Source organism: Gossypium hirsutum, chromosome A10 (assembly GCF_007990345.1).
Source record: "Gossypium hirsutum isolate 1008001.06 chromosome A10, Gossypium_hirsutum_v2.1, whole genome shotgun sequence".
Taxonomy (NCBI): Eukaryota; Viridiplantae; Streptophyta; class Magnoliopsida; order Malvales; family Malvaceae; genus Gossypium; species Gossypium hirsutum.
Window position 1 is genome coordinate 86,651,164 of NC_053433.1, and position 21,165 is coordinate 86,672,328.

Below are 21,165 nucleotides of genomic sequence, written 5' to 3' on the forward strand. Positions count from 1 at the left end.
TCAAGATTGAGGGTATTCTTGCCTTGTAATCACTTCTTTTATTCCTGTTGATAGATATAGGTTCTATTCCTTCATAAATTTTAAATGAATTAGCTAATAACTAGATAATCCTGATAAAGACTAGTGAATTTACGAGTTCTTTGGATAAGAGTGTAACACCCCTAACCCGTAACCATCACCAGAATAGGGTTACGGGAATGCTATAGCAAGTCAACAAAAATAAATAAGTAAAATTTTGATCATTTCAATATAATTTCCCTGATACGATAAAATAATTAAATTACAATAATATCTTACATTTACGAGACTTAAATCAAGCCTTAGGCACTAAAGAATTAATCTTAAAACCCTTAGGCACTAATTTGAAAATTTTCAAAAAAAAAAAGGGACACAAGCTGGTGTGGAATGCCCCAGGTCATGCAACTTTCAAAATTCGGGCACACGACCATGTCCCAACCTTTATATTCCCTAACTTGTGAGACATGGTCGTGTCACAGGCCGTGTGCTAGACTGTGTAACACATAGACTTAATACAGACGGCCGTGTTGCCACACACGACCATGTGGCACAAGCGTGTCGTAAGCTGTGTACACCTAAATGAACCATAAACATTAAGTTTACCATTTCAAGATTTCTTGGACACTATGTAATCCATTTACAAGCCATTAGACCTATTCAAAATAACATTAAACAAGCTCAAATCATGCTAATTGAACCATATTTGGTGTCTAACCAATGTACCCTCAATAGTAAGACAAATATACAAACTTATACAAAAATATAAATCATCAACCAAAACTTACCAATTCACACAACTTAACTTCTAACCAATATGCCTATCACAGGCACCTCAAATCACAATAATTCAAATAGACCTTTTAGTCATACATATACTACAAGTTTATAACAAAAACATCTTCTATCATTCATAATCCATAACAAGTTATCTAAACATTTTCCAAGTAAACATTAAGATCATGTAGTGATACTCATGTTCCAACTTGCACTTACGCTCACTTTTTACATATATACATGCCAAAAGAAAAGTAATGACATGTAACAGTCCGTTTTTAGTCAAATCGAAATAGTGGTTTTGAGATTACAAATCTGAAGTCAAAATAATTATTTTATTATTATTTTAATTATTTCAGCATGATAGTGTGTTTGTGTGAAAATTTTGTTAAGAAAATTTATCGTTTGAATGCTTAATTCGGTAAAAAGGACTAAATCGCGTAAAACATAAAACTTGTGTTATATTAGTTAGAAGTGCCTAAAAGCTATGGAATATCAAAGTAAGAGTCATTAAGTGGTAATTAGACCATTAAAATGATGAGTGGACAAGTATGACCACTAATTAGGTGATTTAATGGTTTATTTTTATGGTTAAAATTGTAATTTAGTTATTAAAGTTTAATTTAATAAAACAAACTATGCTATCATCTTCTTCATTTTTCGAAAATTATAAGAAAAGAAGCGATAGCTAGGGCTTTAAACATTCAGTCATTGCATTGCTTAATTGGTAAGTGATTTTGACTTGGTTTTTAATAATTTCTATGTTTTTGACATCGTTGCAGCTAGGTCTAGATAGCCCAAGGACTATTTCACAAAACTGTTAAAGATTTAGGATGTTTCCATTGATGAATAAGCACGTATTTCAATGTTTGATGATAGTTATACAAGTTCTATTAAGTGACTTTTAGTGAAAATGCAAATTAGGGATTAAATTGTGAAATGTGAAAATTTTGTGGTTAAAATGTGAAATAAATGAAAATAATGGGCTGCTAGGGACCTAATTGAAATTCATCTAGCATGGATTGTAGTAAAATTTCATGAATTTGTGATTTTATGAAATAAGGACTAAATTGTAAAAATGTGAAACATTAGGGGCAAATGTGTAAAAGTACTTTAAAGTGTGATATCGATTAAATTGAATAGAGAGATTATTAAATAAGCTAAATTTGGTATTATCTAGATCAAGAGAAATGAAATACGAACTTAGATCGGGGGAAGAATAAAGTTTTGGATTAATCGACTCGTTTCGCTATTTTTGCATTTGAGGTAAGTTTGTATGTAATAAGCATTGGTATATTTGTGTTTTAAATGCTTTGATATTGCATAAATTATGAGTTACAAACTTGCAGATACATTCAATGAAGATTCAGTAATGGAAATCCCGGTTGAACCTTAGGAATAGATTAGGATACAAATGACATGTCATTAGGGGATACATTAATTTAGCTTCGAGCCATGATATTGCCACTTCAGGTTCGAGCTTTATTGATTTGCCTTCGGGCCATGATATTTGTAATGCCCCGAATTTGGGCCTAGAAGTATTGGGCCTTGAGTATGGGTTCGTAGATAGGTTGTATATAAATAGTTAATTGTGAAAGGAAATGACACAACTGTGTATCTACTTCAGTGGTTAAGTGCTTTGTGAAGTGTTTGAGAAATCTTGGGTTCAAACCTGGGCTTTAGGAAAAATTTTGGTTTTAAGTGAGTAAAACCCTGGATGCTTGGATGATGGCCTTTTAAATTATTGTGTTAAGTAAATGACACAAGGAAGCATGTGGTCTAGGGGTTGTGGCGTCATTAAGGTTGCAAGGGAGCCTGGGTTCAAGTCTTGGCTCTTGCAATTTATTTTGGTTTTTCTTTTAAAAGAACCTGGACTTTGGCCTATAGACCTTATAATTAATTGAGGATATTTTTTGACACAGAAAGAGCCTATGGTGGAGTGGCAAGGTGGCGTGTTATGTAACTGTGAGGTCTGAGGTTCAAGTCTTGGGATGCGCAATGGAGTATTTACTTTGTTGTTTGAGCTATATAGGAGGTGGAGTTGGACTGGAACTCTGTGGTTGAAATGGTCATAAAAAAAGAAAAATAAGGAATTTTCCTAATGCTTGAAAGTAATCCCACATCGGGAAGTTAACATGAGCATTGGTGAGAAGCTGGTTTTAATTAGAGCGAACCGGATGAGTTGGTGAGGGGGAAGTGATTAAGACTCAATGCAGGATGTGCCAAAGTTATTGATCGTGCACTTCGGTGCATTCTTGTAAACAGTTGTGTATTCACGCCCTTCTTTGTTGGAAATCGACAAAAGTCGAAAAGATGAAACTTTAGCATTTGATGCCTTACGAGCGCACGATCGCTCGTAGGGTAAACCGAGCCCACAAACCATGGGCGATAGACTGTAAAGGCTGCCACGAGCGTTTTCATGTACTAGGCCTAATGGGACAAATGGGCCCCGTGGGCCCGCTTGTGTAAATCTAACTAATAGGTGGGAAGTAGTTGGGCTTGTCATGTCATGTGCATGGCATAGGCCGTTAAGGGCTTCGTTGGGCCGAACGGGCTCGTGGGCTTCACACAGTTTAAATCCATGATAAGTGATAAATTTTGGACTGGGCTATGTAGGTCACATAGTCGTACCTAAATTTGGGCTAAGTGGGCCACACGAGCGTGCGGGCCCACTTAGGCCGAATAATGGGTCTTAGGCCCGTTTACACCGTTAGGTCTGTTTAGGTTACTTAAGTCGCTCGAGGCCACTGTGGACCTTCCGAGAGGTCGATTATCTGTACCGAGACCCCAGAGGATAAAGTGACCAAAATACCCCTAAGGGGTAAAAATTACTAGTCTACCCCAAATGGGTGGAAATGACTGTTATACCTTAGAGGTAGGTTAATTGATGAGTGTATGATATATGCATGATCATATCTGAGTATGAAACCTTGCATACATGAAATATTATGACATGACATACTGCACTGGGGTTGGAATTCTGATTTGGAGGAAGTACTGTTCTGGTGGCTTTGCCACGTATTCTGATATTAGTGGCTACACCACGTTTACCACTATTAGCAGCTTTGCTGTATTACTATTAGCAACTTTTCTATGTTACTATTAGCAGCTTTGCTGCGTTATTATTAGCAGCTACGCTGCGATATTGTTGAGTTGGCTGGGTGGGTCGATTTAATCCCCACATGGTGAGTTGGTTGGTACTGGTGGTGAGTAGGATGGATTGGGTTAGGTTGCATACCTGTATTGTGATTATACTGTTTTGGGCATAAGCCCACACTGTTATTGTATATGGCTTAGGCCCAAACTATACTGTTAATGAATAGGGCTCAGGCCTAGACTGTTACTGTATGCACTGTTACTGTTGACCGATAGGGGATTACACACTGAGTTTTTGTAAACTCACCCTTCTTTTAACTGTGTAGGTAATCCCCATCCTTAGACGATTTGGAGCCGCGAGGGACTCAATGGTGGCCACACGTCCGCAGATTGGTTGTTAATAACTCAATTTATTTAAGATTTCATATTTGGGTTTTAGTTATGTAATAAGGCCATTTGGGGTTTTTAACTTTTAATGGGCTTTTGATTTCTTATATTAAACTGCTAGTCTAGGAAAACTCGAGTTTTCAAACTACTCACTATTTTCTAAAGAACGCGAGCTTTAAACATCAAAGTTTTCAAAAGAGCTTCTGCAATTTAAGTTGAATTAATATCCCAAAGGAAAATATTTTTAGCAAACGTATGTGACGAGATAATTTGCTAACCCCGTACAAAAGGTTTTACTTTTAGAAATAAACTTTTATTGAAAACTCGATTTTTGAACGATGCTTTGATGCAACACACCAGATTCGTCTGTAGTGTCTAGGCCGAGTTTGGGGTGTTACATTTAGTAGTATCAGAGCTAGGTTACAAAACTCGGTTGTGGAATTGGTTTTTGTGGATTTGAATGTTAAATGTTGTGGTTGGTAATGTTGCATACTGAGTCTTCGGCACCAAATCGGTAAGTTTTTTTACACTGATTATTGTTATGAACTTAAATGTATTACTGAAGACTACCATAAGTAGTAGAATTACACTGAAACTCTGTAGATAGAGTAGACTGAGATTACAGAAGACTGACAAATGTAGAAGATTTTGTTCTGCAAAAACAAACTCTAATTGCTAATGTTCATAACACATTGTTAATAATTATTAAAATTATAAACTTATTCATAAGACTTTAAAATAGACAATTTGCTATCAATATGAGCACAAGAGATACTCATAAAGGGGTTACACGAGGCCGCGGTAGAGGCCGAGAAAGTGCTAGAGCCGGGTCTTCAACACCGGGCCACATGCCAGCTAGGGAGGCACCAGCCTCACCAGTAACTAAGTTAAGGTCTCATGACCGAGCAGCTGGGGATGATGCTTTATCTCAAGCAATGCTACGAGTTCTTGAAAGAGTTGCTGGAGCAAGTATTAGATTTGTAGGCTAGGGGTCAATTTCGAAGCGACTCCGATCTAATGGAACGAAAATCTTCAGGGGTGTTTCGGGTGTAGCCTTGAATGTGGCAGAATATTGGTTAGAGACTACCGAGTGAGTAATGGATGACCTTGACTGTACTTCAGAGCAAAAATTAAAAGGGGCAGTATCTTTACTGGGTGATGAGGCCTACCAGTGGTGGCTCACTGTGAGAGAATGTACGCAAGCTGACCGTTTGACATGAGATTTCTTCAAAGTAGCCTTTTCAGGGAATTATGTGGGCACAATTTATGTAGACACCCAAAGGAAGGAATTTCTGAATTTGGCACAGGGGTATAAAACCGTGGCGGAGTACAAGGCAGAGTTTTTATGGTTGAGTCGGTAGGCATGCGGGGTAGTCACAACTGAATATGAATACTGTGTGCGATTTGAGGATGTCCTCTGGGATGAGTTATGTCTGCTGATAGCCCCGCAGAGGGAGCGGGACTTTGCTTCCCTTTTGGAAAAAGAAAAATTTGCTGAGGAAGTGAAGCGCTCTAAGCGCCGAAATCGCGAGAAAGATAGAGCCAGAAATAAAAGGGATTTTTGACCCTCAGGTTCTTCTGGAAGGCCTATGAAGAGGGCCAAGTTTGATGGGCCAGTTTCAGTGGTTCCTGGTATTGTTGCAAGACCGCAGCCTTATGCCGATTATGGGAGAGCTCACCAGGGTAAGTGTTGGAAACGAACTGGGGATTGCTTTAGATGTGGGTCTATGGATCATCAGGTTAAGAATTGTACTCAGAGCTTTACTCAAACGTAAGATGCAGGGTAGGGTCGTGTTCAGCCTGTGAGAGGTGGTCAGCAACCACCGAGAGGCCGATGTCAGGCCAGAGGTGGAAACGGGTTTGGTCGAGGTCATGAAGCACCAGGCAGAGGTGCTGGAAACACTGAGGCGAGACAGCCAGCCTTGGTCTATGCTGCTCGTCACCGAGAGGATAGGGATGCCCCTGACGTCATAACTGGTTCGTTCCTGATTTATAATTTACCATACACTGCTTTAATTGATATTAGGTCTACACACTTGTATGTTGCGTGCACTGTGTCTGAGACGTTGGGTATTCAGTCTAAAAATACAGTTAGTGAAATGACTGTGTTGAGTCCACTGGGACAATTAGTTGGGGTGAGTCAGTTTTTCAGATATGTGCCCTTAGAAGTCCAAAAGGTGGTTTTTTTGGAAGATTTGATGGAACTGCCATTTGGGGAATTTGATATTATATTGGGCATGGATTGGCTAGTGAAACATCGTGCGATATTGGATTGTGCTGCTAAGCGTATGGTGTTGAAGTCTACGGAGGATGAGGAGGTGAAAGTGATAGGGAAATCGAAGAGATTATTTTTCTAATGAGATTTCTGCGTTAAAGGCCAAGAAGCTGGTTCACAAAGGTTGCGAGGCGTTCCTAGCATATGTTAGTATTTCCAATTCTAAAGGTCCTTCTGTGGAAGATGTCAGAATTGCCAAAGAGTTTTTGAATGTTGATAAACCATAATTTATACATATTTTTTACCTCATGCTGAGCATATTTTTGAATGAATTATCCTTAGATTCGGTGAATTCGGTGCTCTTAATCCTTTAATTTCTTATTTTATACGTAGGTGAGCTTAGGAGAGTAAAAAGAGCGAGAAACGGGCCGAACACGGAGAAAATGGACTCACATGGGAAATCAACACGGCCTGGACTTCCTCACATAGGTAAGCCACACAGCCATGTCCATTTGGTAGGATTGAAGCACGACTTACACGGATAGACCACATACCCTGCCTATTTAAAAGGCTTGACCACGGTCCGAAGCAATCGTACACGAGTGTGTCCCTGTCGAGCCCAAGTATAGTCCTATTCAAAAAAGGCCACTTTTGAGGGCTCTTAGGAATTCTAAAGCCTATTTAAACACCTGAAGAGGTACTTAGGAGGGAACACACGGAGTAGGAGGCAAGGAATTACTCAAGGAAAGCCGATTGATTCACCTCAGAAGCCGAACTCATCGTCAAGACTGAAGATCTCCCTTCAATTTCCTTCAGGAGTTTTGGGTTTTCTTTATGTTTTCTTATCTTCATTCTTTTGAGATGTTTTCTTTCATAATTATGAACTAAAACCCCTAAATACCTAAGGGGAATGAAACCTAAGATGGATATTGTTATTATTATCTGAATTGTATGATAAATATTTGACTTGTTCTTAGCTATATGTTCCTCATTCTTATTTTAATATTCCAGGATATTGATTCAAGTTAATTCGCTTATTCAAAGGAGCAAAAGTCCCTACCTAAGAGTAAATTTGTCGTAATTAAGCAGAGTTGATTGCACGCCTAGAGATAGGGTGACAAGATTTTACCGGATTAGGGTGACACCTATTAAGGGAGTCTTTAGATCGAGTTAATGCAACACTAGGGTGTTAATTAGAAATCGATTTTAATTAATCAACCTAGGGTTAGCCATTATTAGTCTCGAGAGAGAAAATAATATAACTTAGGGATTTCTATGGACCAAGTCAAATGAATAAATTGTCTGATTCAGAGTCAAATAACAAGTGAAGTCTAGGTGGATTTTTCCTTAGGTATTGTCTTAATCAATTAGTTTTCTTAAAAGGGTTTCCAAATTTTCTCTCTATGCACCCCTAGCTTAGTCAATTAGTTTAGATAAACAAATCCCTTAATTTTTAGGCTAGATAAAAAAAAGAAAGAAATTACTAGTACTCTTGGTTCCTTTGGGTTTGACAATCTGGTCTTGCTAAAGCTATACTACTGTTCGATAGGTACACTTGCCTTCATCATTATAATAGTTAGTTTTAAGAACGATTAATTATAAATTTTGAAAACCTGTCGCCAATATTAAGTATCAAGTTTTTGGTGCCGTTGTAGGGGAACTAAGATATTAGGAACACTCGATTTTTATTCATTTATCCATTTTACTTTATTTTCAATTTAAATTTTTATTTTTTTTCTAATTTTTCTTTTACTCGCTCATGGCAGGTTTTTATAGTATGTGACTAGAAAAAACCCGTCAGGACCATTTCTGTTTGATAGTGAGATTGATCGCACAGTTCGCAGAAACTTAAGAGAAATAAGGCGAAGCTTACGATACACAGAGGAAGAGCAAGAGGACGATACATCAAGCACAATCGAGGAGATGGCTGAAAACCAAGAAAATCCACTACTTCTTGCGATTGCTGCTATTAAGAATCCTTTTCCGCGTACTATGTATGATTATGCTAAACCTTCTTTAACAGGAACTAAATCAAGCATAGTTAGGCCTGCTATCGCTGCAAATAATTTTGCACTGAAACCTAACACAATTCAAATGATATAGCAATTTGTTCAGTTTGATGGTTTGCAGGACGAGGATCCCAATGCTCACTTGGCAAATTTTCTGGAACATTGTGACACTTTTAAATTAATGGCATTTCTAATGATGCCATTCACCTTCGGTTATTCCCTTGTTCATTGAGGAACAAAGCTAAATAGTGGTTGAACTCGTTACCACGAGTGTCAATCACTACTTGGGAACAAATGACCGAAAATTTTTTATTAAAATATTTTTCGCCGGCTAAAATGACTAAATTACGTAATGATATCTCTTCTTTTGTGCAGATGGATTTAGAAACACTCTACGATGCATGGGAGAGATACAAAGATCTGTTGAGAAGGTGCCCTCACCATGGGTTACCACTCTGGCTACAAGTTCAAATGTTTCACACTGGCCTGAATCCTTCGACTAGACAGATGATTGATGCAGCTGCTGGTGGAACTATCAATAATAAGACACCTGAGGATGCTTATGAATTTATAGAAGAGATGTCACTGAATAATTATCAGTGGCAAGTCATGAGAACAAAGCCAAGGAAAACAGCTGAAATTCTTAACATCGATTCGATCACCATGCTCTCTAATCAGGTAGAACTTTTGAATAGAAAAATTAATTATTTTCTTGGTTCTTCACAGGTTCACCCAGTAATGCAGTGTTAAACAAGTGGCGGTGGATCAAGCAATTCAGAATACCCACCCTATGGCCACAACAGGGAGAACAAGCAGTTAAATTTCATGTGTAATAATCCTCGATCTCAAAATAATCCTTATAGTAACATTTACAATACAGGTTGAAGGAACCACCCAAATTTTTCATGGGGAGGCTAAGGAAATCAGAGACCACCACCACCTCCAGGCTTCCAACAACCACTATACCAACAAGAGAAAAAGCCGAACCTTGAGGAGATGCTAACAAAATTCACCTCGGTGTCAGAAACTCATTTTCAGAATACTGAGAAAGTACATAAGAATTAGCAAGCCTCGATCCAAGGGCTTGAAATTAAGATAGGGCAACTTGCTAAATTGATTTCAGAAAAACCACTCGGAAGTCTACCTAATAACACCGAACCCAATCCAAAAGAGCATGTGAAAGCAGTTACACTAAGGAGCGGGAAAGCGTTAGCTGAATCTGAAAAGAAGTCACCACAAGAAGCTGACAGAAATGAAGGAGAGGAAGTAAAACCCGAAAACAATCCAATGCCAAAGGAATATAAACCACCAATCCCATATCCAACAAAGTTGAAGAAAGACCACATCGATGCACAATTCGATAAATTTCTTGAACTTTTCAAACAACTGCATATTAACTTACCTTTTGTTGAAGCTATATCACAGATGCCTACATATGCCAAATTTTTAAAGGAGCTTCTAACAAACAAAAGGAAATTTGAAGACCTATCTACAATGAAGCTTAAATGTGGAATGCTCGGCCATACTTCAGAATAAACTACCAACCAAACTAAAAGATCCAGGAAGTTTTACTATCCCTTGCTTAATTGGTAGTTTGAATGTTGATAAAGCACTAGCTGATTTAGGCGCTAGCATTAATTTGATGCCATATAAAATGTTTAAACAACTTGGTCTCGGGGAACCTTTATAAACCATAATTTATACATATTTTTATCTCATGCTTAGCAAATTTATGGATGGTTTCTCCTTAGATTTGGTGATTTCGATGCTCTTAATCCTTTAATTTCATGTTTTATACTTAGGAGAGCATAGGAGAGTAAAAAGAGCGAGAAACGGGCCGAAAACGGAGAAAATGGACCCACGTGGGAAATCAACACGGCCTGGACTTCCTCACATAGGCATGTCACACGGTCGTGTCCATTTGACAGGATCGAAGCACGACTTACACAGGTAGACTACACGCCCATACCTGTTCAACAGCCTTGACCACGGGCTGGAGTAATCGCACATGGTCGTGTCCCTGCCGAGCCCAAGTATAGCCATATTCATAAAAGGCCATTTTTGAGGGCTCTTAGGCATTCTAAAGCCTATTTAAACACCAGAGAAGGCACTTAGAGAAGAGACGTAGAGTAGGAAGCAAGGAATTACTCAAGGGAAGCCGATTGGTCCATCTCAGAAGCCAGGTTCATCGTCAAGACTGAAGATCTCCCTTCAATTTCCATTCAGGGGTTTTGGGTTTTCTTTATGTTTTGTATTCATTATTTTTCAGAGATGTTTTCTTTTATAATTATGAACTAAACCTCCTAAATACCTAAGGGGAATGAAACCTAAGACAGATCATGTTATTATTATCTGAATTGTATGATAAATATTTGACTTGTTCTTAATTATGTGTTCCTAATTCTTGTTTTAATATTCCAAGATATTGATTCAAGTTAATGCTCTTATTCAGAGGAGGAAAAGACCTTGTCTAAGAGTAAATTTGCCGTAATTAAGTGGAGTTGATTGCATGCCTAGAGATAGGGTGAAAAGATTTTGCCAGATTAGGGTGAAACCTAATAAGGGGATCCATAAATTGAGTTAATGCAACACTAGGTTGTTAATTAGAAAGAGATTTCAATTAAATCAACCTAGGGTTAGATGTTATTAGTCTCGAGAGAGAAAATAATATAACTTAGGGATTTCTATGGATCAAGTAAAATGAATAAATCGTCTGATTCAGAGTCAAATAACAAGTGAAGTCTAGGTGGATTTTTCCTTGGTTATTGTATTAATCAATTAGTGTTCTTAAAAGTTTTTCCAAATTTTCTCTCTGTGTACCCTTAGTTTAGTCAATTAGTTTTGATAAACAAATCCCTTAATTTTTAGGCTAGATAATAAAAGGAAAGCAATTACTAGTACTCTTGGTTCCTTTGGGTTTGACAATCCGATCTTGCTAAAGCTATACTATTGTTCTATAGGTACACTTGCCTTCATCGTGATAATAGTTAGTTTCAAGAATGATTAATTATAAATTTTTAAAACCTGTCACCAATATCAAGTATCAAGTTTTTGGCACCTTTGCAGGGGAACTAAGATATTAGGAACGCCCGATTTTTATTACTTTAGCCATTTTACTTTATTTTCAGTTTAATTTTTTTTTTATTTTCTAATTTTTCTTTTCTTCACTCCTAGCAGGTTTTTATAGTGTGTGACTAGAAGAAACCCGTCAGGACCATTTTTGTTTGATAGTGAAATCGATCGCACAGTTCGCAAAAACCAAAGATAAATAAGGCGAAGCTTAAGATACACAGTGGAAGAGTAAGAGGACGATACATCAAGCACAACCGAGGAGATGGCTAAAAACTAGGAAAATCTGCTACCTCCTATGATTGCTGCTATTTAGAATCCTGCTCTGCGTACTATGTATGATTATGCTAAACCTTCTTTAACAGGAACTGAATCAAGCATAGTTTGGCCTGCTGTCACTGCAAATAATTTTGCACTGAAACCTAACACAATTCAAATGATACAGCAATTTGTTCAGTTTGATGGTTTGCAGGACGAGGATCCCAACGCTCACTTGGAAAATTTTCTGGAACTTTATGACACTTTTAAAATTATTGGTGTTTGTGATGATGCCATTTGATTTTGGTTATTCCCTTTTTCATTGAGGAACAAAGCTAAATAGTGGTTGAACTCGTTACTACAAGGGTCAATCACTACTTGGCAACAAATGACCGAAAAATTTTTATTAAAATATTTTTTGCCAACTAAAACGACTAAATTACGTAATGATATCTCTTCTTTTGTGCAGATGGATTTAGAAACACTCTACGATGCATGGGAGAGATACAAGGATCTCCTGAGAAGGTGCCCTCACCATGGGTTACCACTCTGGCTATAGGTTCAAATGTTTCACAATGGCCTGAATCCTTCGACTAGACAGATGATTGACGCAACTGGTGGTGGAACTATCAATAATAAGATAGCTGAGGATGCTTATGAATTTATAGAAGAGATGTCACTGAATAATTATCAGTGGCAAGTCATGAGAACAAAGCCAACGAAAACACCCGACATTCTTAACATTGATTCAGTCACCATGCTCTCTAATCAGGTAGAACTTTTGAATAGAAAAATTGACTGTTTTCTTGGTTCTTCACAGGTTCACCCAGTAATGCAGTGCGAAGCAAGTGGAGGTGGATCAAGCAATTCGGAATACCTACCCTATGACCATAACATGGAGAACGAGCAGTTAAATTACATGTGTAAAAATCCTCGATCTCAAAATAATCCTTATAGTAACACTTACAATACAGGTTAGAGGAACCACCCAAATTTTTCATGGGGAGGCCAAGGAAATCAGAGACCACCACCATCTCCAGGCTTCCAACAACCACCTTACCAACAAGAGAAAAAGTTGAACCTTGAGGAGATGCTAACAAAATTCATCTCGGTGTCAGAAACTCGTTTTCAAAATACTGAGACAGTACTTTAGAATTAGCAAGCGTCAATCCAAGGGCTTGAAATTAAGATAGGGCAGCTTCCTAAATTGATTTTAGAAAGACCACTCGGAAGTCTACCTAATAACATTGAACCCAATCCAAAAGACCATGTGAAAGCAGTTACACTAAGGAGTGGGAAAGTATTAGCTGAATCTGAAAAGAAGTCACCACAAGAAGCTGACAGAAACGAATGAAAGGAAGTAAAACCCGAAAACAATCGAATGCCAAGGGAATATAAACCACCAATCCCATATCCAACAAAGTTGAAGAAAGACCGCATCGATGCACAATTCGATAAATTTCTTGAACTTTTCAAACAACTGCATATTAACTTGCCTTTTGTTGAAGCTATATCACAGATGTCTACATATGCCAAATTTTTAAAGGAACTTCTAACAAACAAAAGGAAATTTGAAGACTTATCTACAGTGGAGCTTTATGACGAAGTTTTACTATTCCCTGCTTAATTGGTAGTTTGAATGTTGATAGAGCACTAGTTGATATAGGCGCTAGCATTAATTTGATGCCATATTGATGTTTAAACAACTTGGTCTTGGGGAACCTTGATAAATCATAATTTATACATATTTTTATCCCATGTTTAGCACATTTATGGATGGTTTCTCCTTAGATTTGGTGAATTCGATGCTATTAATCCTTTAATTTCATGTTTTATACTTAGGTGAGCATAGGAGAGTAAAAAGAACAAGAAACGGGCTGAAAACAGAGAAAATGTACCCACGTGGGAAATCAACATGGCCTAGACTTCCTCACACGGACGTGTCACACGACCGTGTCCATTTGGCAGGATGAAATAATGACTTACACGGGTAGACTACACATCCATGCCTGTTCAACAGCCTTGACTACGGGTTGGAGTAATCGTACACGGTCGTGTCCCTGCCGAGCCCAAGTATAGCCCTATTCAGAAAAGGCCACTTTTGAGGGCTCTTAGGCATTCTAAAGCTTATTTAAACACTGGAGAAGACGATTAGAGAAGAGACATAGAGTAGGAAGCAATGAATTACTCAAGGGAAGCCGATTGGTCCATCTCAGAAGCCGGATTCATCGTCAAGACTGAAGATCTCCCTTCAATTTCCATTCGTCTGAGATGTTTTCTTTTTTAATTATGAACTAAACCTCCTAAATACCTAAGGGGAATGAAACCTAAGACAGATCTTGTTATTATTATCTAAATTGTATGATAAATATTTGACTTGTTCTTAATTATGTGTTCTTAATTCTTCTTTTAATATTCCAAGATATTGATTCAAGTTAACGCTCTTATTCAGAGGAGGAAAAGACACTGTCTAAGAGTAAATTTGCCGTAATTAAGTGGAGTTGATTGCATGCCTAGACATAGGGTGAAAAGATTTTGCTGGATTAGAGTGAAACCTAATAAGGGGATCCATAGATCGAGTTAATGCAACACTAGGGTGTTAATTAGAAGGAGATTTCAATTAAATCAACCTAGGGTTAGACGTTATTAGTCTCAAGAGAGAAATATAACTTAGGGATTTCCGCGGATCAAGTCAAATGAATAAATCATCTGATTCAGAGTCAAATAACAAGAGAAGTCTAGGTGGATTTTTCCTTGGGTATTGTCTTAATCAATAAAATTTTCCTAAAAGCTTTTCCCCAATTTCTCTCTACGCAGTCTTAGTTTAGTTAATTAGTTTAGATAAACAAATCCCTTAATTTTTAGACTAGATAATGAAAAGAAAGTAATTATTAGTACTCTTGGTTCATTTGGGTTCGACAATCCGGTCTTCCTAAAGCTATACTATTGTTCGATAGGTACACTTGCCTTCATCGTGATAATAGTTAGTTTCAAGAATGATTAATTATAAATTTTTAAAACCTGTTGCCAATATCACGTATCAAGTTTTTGGTGTCGTTACCGGGGAGCTAGGATATAAGGAACACTCAATTTTTATTACTTTAGCCATTACACTTTATTTGCAATTTAAATTTTTATTTTCTTTTCTAACTTGTCTTTTATTCGTTCCTGGCAAGTTTTTATAGTGTATGACTAGAAGAAACCCGTCGGGACCATTACTGCTTGATAGTGAGATTGATAGCATAGTTCTCAGAAACTGAAGAGAAATAAGGCGAAGCTTACGATACACAGAGGAAGAGCAAGAGGACGATACTTCAACCACAACTGAGGAGATGGCTGAAAACCAAGAAAATCCGCTACCTCCTGTAATTGCTGCTAATTAGAATCCTGCTCCACGTACTATGTATGATTATGCTAAACCTTCTTTAACAGGAACTAAATTGAGCATAATTAGGCCTGCTGTTGCTGCAAATAATTTTGAACTGAAACCTAACACCATTCAAATGATCCAACAGTTTGTTCAGTTTGATGGTTTGTAGGACGAGGATCCCAACGCTCACTTGGAAAATTTCTTAGAGTTTTGCGACACTTTTAAAATCAATGGCGTTTTTGATGATGCCATTCGCCTTCGGTTGTTTCCCTTTTTGTTGAGGAATAAGGCTAAACAATGGTTGAACTCGTTACCACGAAGGTCAATCACTACTTGGGAACAAATGACTGAAAAGTTTTTATTAAAATATTTTTCGCCAACTAAAACAGCCAAATTACATAATGATATCTCCTCTTTTGTGCAGATGGATTTAGAAACACTTTACGATGCATGGGAGAGACACAAGGCTCTGTTGAGAAGGTGCCCTCACCATGGGTTACCACTCTGGCTATAGGTTCAAACGTTTCACAATGGCCTGAATCCTTCGACTCGACAGATGATTGACGCAGCCGCTGGCGGAACTATCAATAATATGACACCTAAGGATGCTTAGGAATTTATAGAAGAGATGTCACTAAATAATTATCAGTGGCAAGTCATGAGGACAAAGCCAACGAAAATAGCCGTCGTTTTTAACGTCGATTTCGTCACCATGCTCTCTAATCAGGTAGAAATTTTGAATAGAAAAATTGACAGTTTTCTTAGTTCTTCACAAGTTCACCCAGTAATGCAATGCGAAGCAAGTGGAGGATGATCAAACAATTCAGAATACCCACCCTATGGCCACAACATGGAGAATGAGTAGTTAAATTACATCGGGGATAATCCTTGATCTCAAAATAATCCTGATAGTAATACTTACAATGCAGGTTGGAGGAACCACCCAAATGTTTTATGGGGAGGCAAAGGGAATCAGAGACCACCACCTCCAGGCTTCCAACAACCACCCCACCAACAAGGGAATCAGAAACTCATTTTCAGAATACCAAGACAGCACTTAGGAATCAACAAGCATCGATCAAAGGGCTCGAAACTCAGATAGGTTAGCTCACTAAATTGATATCTGAACGACCACAAGGTAGCCTACTGAATAACACTGAATCTAACCCAAGGGAGCAACTCAATGCCATTACCATTCAAGATGAGGAAGGGGTAATTACACCTAAACTAGAACTAAGGCAAGAAACTGTGGTAAGTAAAGGTAAAGGTGTGGACCATAATACCAGAAACTGGTAAGTAAAGAGTACAAACCTCGTGTGCCATACCCCAACATGACAAGGAAAGACCGCACAAATGAACAATTCAGTAAATTCCTTAAATTATTAAAGAAGTTACATATTAACTTACCGTTTATGAAAGCTCTTTCGCATATGCCAAACGCAGTCAAATTCTTAAAGGAGCTTTTAACAAACAAGCGGAAGTTGGATGAGGCGTCGCATGTAGAGCTAAATGTGATTTGCTCAGCCATACTACAGAATAAGTTGGCCAACAAATTAAAAGATCCAGGGAGTTTTACGATTCCCTGTTTAATTGGTAGCCTGGATGTTAATAATGCTTTGGCTGATTTAGGGGCTAGTATCAATGTCATGCCTTACAAAATGTTTAAGCAACTAGGTATTGGGAAACCCAAACAAACTAGGATGAGTATTCAATTAGCCGATAAAACAATTAGATTTCCTAGGGGGATTATTGAAGATGTAGTCGTTAAAATTGACAAATTTATATTCCCAGTTGATTTCGTTGTTCCAGTCATAGAGGAGGATAGTAACATTCCTATAATTTTAGGGAGGCCCTTTTTAGCAACCGCTAAAACAATAATTGATGTTGGCACAGGTGAACTCACACTTCGTGTGGGAGATGAAACAATCACCCTTCAAGCTCGTAATACGAGTAACACATCAAAAATTGAAGGTGGTTGTATAAATCATTCTACCAAAGCTGACCATGTGGTGCAACCTACTTTGCAGGAAATAAGTTCGAAGAGCCATGTTCAAGCAACAACAAAGGACTTATCTATAAAGAACGAAGGCTACAAACCGAGGAATAGATGAATGGCGGACTCATAAACCAAGGACACACGATAAACCAAAACCACCCCATGACGAGCTCAATGTCGCACCAAATCAACTTAAGGTTAGAGACAAAGTACCACTAGATGTTGCAAACCCTCGCATTGACACTTTTGAACCTAACGGAGCAATCCCTCTTACGATACTCATTATTTTCCAATATGGTACAGTCGAGGTAATTCATCCCAAATTTAGCACTTTTAAGGTAAATAGTACTCATCTTAAACCTTATGTTGATAAAATTGATAGCAAGGATGAGGAGTGTAAACTCTTCGCACCACCATGACCATGCACTAGAAAGGTAAGTCGAGCTTAGACTATAAATAAAGCGCTTCTCAGAAGGCAACCCGAGCACTAACGATGATAACTTCTTTAAAAATTTTTAGTTTTAACATCTAATCACTAACTGAGTCATTGAAACACAGGTTCTCTAATCCACACGGCAGGGCACATGGGCGTGCCTTAGGCCGTCCCCACACCATGAGAGGAGACACTGCCATGCGATACGGTCGTGTGAAAATAGGGAAAAATTTTTCCTTAACACAGGATGCGATAAGTGGACACGGCCGTGCGACGTGGCTGTGGGTGAGTCTGTCAAACCAACACGGGCATGCGACACACCCGTGTCTATAAATCATGGTTGACACTGAGAATTTAGCACGGTCATGCAACATGCCCGTGCCCACCACCCGTGCTCAAAACTGATAAAATAACACAGGTGTGCCGATTGGAACACGGGCGTGGGAGAAGCGAGCGAAGTAGAACACGGTCGTGCGATACAGTCGTGGGCAAGTCTCAAATGCGCCCAAATTTTAAAAAATACGAAACATAGGGGAAAAAATTAGGGCACACGGGTGTTCATAAACCTCTCACTATTCATCATCCCCTTCCTCAAAATCCCTAACCCTAGCCGCTACAACTTCACACACCCTACATGCCACGCCCATGCGTCGACTACAAACACCACTTCCGACGATCCAAAGCTCCTCCTTCTTGTGTTTGTTCATTTTTCCCCTTTTTTTTCTTCATTCTTTTACTTATTTCACGATCATATTTGTTTTATTTGATTATTTTGAGTAAATGTTCATAGTTATAATAATACTTATGCTCTTTTTTAGAACTTTTCCATTTTAGTCAAAACATTAGGATACATTCATCCATTTCTTTTTGTGTTTCCATGGATTTAACGCTTACCCACACCATATTTCATATTAGCAAACCCACATGTATTCAGTTTCTAAATATTTCCGTTTGCTTTACTGTCGTAGTCCTATTCATGATAATGACTTGATATATCTGCTTTGGTTGTTTTAGTCTAGTCCATGAGCCCCATAAAATATTCTTATTCAGTTTTAACACGCGTACATTCTTGGGGAGTATTTAACTTTGACTCTTCATTGTAGGTATACAATGTCAACCTCACGTGGTCCAATTCCCCACCTCGAAGAAGAGGAAAGGAGCAGGATCATCCTCAAGCCACAGAGATTAGGCACCCGTTCCTCCAATTCCCCTTGGGACCCTAGGAGGAGCTATTTCAGATATTACGGGCCTGGGCCGCTGCATCGACTAGGCCGCACTTGAACAAATTCAGATGGCTGACGCGATCTGAGCCCTCCTTATGATGGAACCATGGGGGCTTCTTTGAGATCATCGAGCCGACATACTTCGAGCTTACGATGGAACTCTGCTCGACCTTCCATCTCCAAGTCTTCATGACAAACTTCGACGATCTTGGAACAGTCCAGTTCCGCCTTGGTGGTCTAGTGTGCCAGTTGAGCATACTAGGGTTTGGAATTGTACTAGGGCTGTACACGGAGGAGTTCATAGACGACAATGAACTCGACACCCTCCATCACCACATCTACTACTCCCCTTCAAAGTGCTGGAAGGACCTCGTCCTTGCCTCGGCCACCTATGATCCTAGCCGTTCTAAGGCACCGGCCCTCGCCTCATCCCTATGATACTTACACGCCATCTTGGCCCACACTCTAACTGGAAAACGAGAGAGCACCGGTATCGTCAACACTCACGATGCCTATTTTTTATGGTGTATGGAGAATGGTCACGTCTTCGACTTTGCCTATTTCATTGCCCTCGCCATTCGCCATCAGACAGAGAGGCATAGAAGAGAAGTCATCTCTATCGGGCCCTATGTGACTCAATTGGCTCGGCACTTTGGGCTACTCAACACAATGTCACAGTCATCCTCCCTCACTCTCATCGGCCATATGTCCCCACAGGGACTCTCGAGCATGTTTCATAAGAGGATGATCGAGAAACAACGTGGCACCTACCCTCCTCAGTACCGCCTCGTCCAGTCCACCGAGGAGGAGGACCTAGAGGACATTACTGATGATGTCCCTCCACGTCATGAGGACCCACTGTCTCAGCCACCACCCATCCATCGTTCAGTTCATGCGGCGGCATCACTGTCTGACATCTCTGAGTGCCTTACACGATTTGAGCAGCAATGTTTTTAGCGCTTTGATCACATTGATGCGACTCTACATCAAATTTGTCAGCACCTCCACATCTCATCGCCACCCCCACCTCACGAACTATCTGACGATGACGATGTTTAAAAACTTCTTATTTATTATTTTTATTTTCACTTTTATCTTTATTTATCTTCTTTAAGTACTTTTATTTCTTTTTCCTTTAATATTAGTTTAATTTTAGTTTTTACAATTTTTATTTTCGGCTATTTCATTACAAGTAATTATGCTTCTTTATATTTCCTAAAGAGTTCTTGATTTTATCACAGTCATAAAGAGCTCCAAAGCTCTTCATCAAATAGGAACTAAAAACTCCAATGGCAAAGGTTCTCCACGACTGCCATGTCCTGCTCGACCACGACCATAGCTACTACCAGATATAATATTCTTTTGGCGCAGGACTTATGGACTAATGAACCTCTACCACCACTGGAGTATCCTCCTCCACTCTTATCATTGCCTTGGTTGATTATTCTCCATAACTCCAATTCAAGGAATTCATTCATCATTCAGGAAGTTTCACTTCTCTCCCTATCTTATGATTATATATCTATATGTTTTAATATATCTATCTTTGTACATTGAGGGCAATATACATCTTAAGTGTGGGGGGTTTTTTATATCATCATTAGAAATCCCCGAGTTTTGTCTTATTCTGAGGTGAATCACTCATATCACTATTAGAATGAATTTTAATTAATTTATGATTTTTATTGATATGTCTTGAATTAAAACATAGGCATTTATGCATTGATTGTTTAAACTTTAAGACATTAGGGAATCAAACATGATAAGTTGATTTTTGAAGAATTAAAAAAATTTTAGGTTGCTTCCCTAAGTTTAGGTATTATCTTGATTTGAAATTCACAAGTTTAAACATCAAAAAGCCATAAATTTTTTGTGAGATCTTGAGCCTTTAGAGCATATTTTATTTCTTTCATGCTCACTTTTATTATGAGTGCGCCAGTATTGATTTGTTATTCTAGAACTTGCTTGATTATGCATGTCAAGACCACAGCATTTGATTTGATATGTCAAGATGATAAAGGCACTTGGGTTTAACCCACTCACTCCACAAAAGCCTACCTTCATAATTAACCCTTAGTGAACCCCTTTGAACCTAACAAATGATGTAACACCCCGAACCCGAGACCGACACCGGAGTCGAACACGAGGTGTTAACAGACTTTAAACCCCTTATAAAAATATTTCTCAGACACTGCCAATCTGTGTACTAGTCGCTTTAAAATCATATCTTGAGTTTCACAACTCGAAAATCAGTTTCGTGATTTTTCCTGAAACTAGACTCATATGCCATCTACATATTTTTTCTAGAATTTGTTCT

The 21,165-nt window shown here is 38.5% G+C and overlaps 1 protein-coding gene and 3 non-coding genes across 4 annotated transcripts; 1 reads left to right on the forward strand and 3 right to left on the reverse strand.

The window, feature by feature from the left end:
* The first annotated feature begins 5,033 nt into the window (after window positions 1–5,033).
* On the forward strand, window positions 5,034–6,777 carry LOC107895543 (uncharacterized). Its single transcript, XM_016820808.1, has 4 exons — window positions 5,034–5,244; window positions 5,848–6,014; window positions 6,063–6,593; window positions 6,652–6,777. Exons 1-4 carry the CDS (start codon window positions 5,034–5,036, stop codon window positions 6,775–6,777), a joined length of 1,035 nt encoding a protein of 344 aa, XP_016676297.1.
* Window positions 6,778–8,841: 2,064 nt separating this feature from the next.
* On the reverse strand, window positions 8,842–8,948 carry LOC121209110 (small nucleolar RNA R71). The gene has a single exon (XR_005904227.1). It is a non-coding gene; the product is annotated as a small nucleolar RNA R71 (small nucleolar RNA).
* Window positions 8,949–12,262: 3,314 nt separating this feature from the next.
* Window positions 12,263–12,369, reverse strand: LOC121209007 (small nucleolar RNA R71). Its single transcript, XR_005904125.1, has one exon. It is a non-coding gene; the product is annotated as a small nucleolar RNA R71 (small nucleolar RNA).
* Window positions 12,370–15,588: 3,219 nt separating this feature from the next.
* LOC121209317 (small nucleolar RNA R71) lies at window positions 15,589–15,694 on the reverse strand. The gene has a single exon (XR_005904435.1). It is a non-coding gene; the product is annotated as a small nucleolar RNA R71 (small nucleolar RNA).
* Window positions 15,695–21,165: the final 5,471 nt, after the last annotated feature.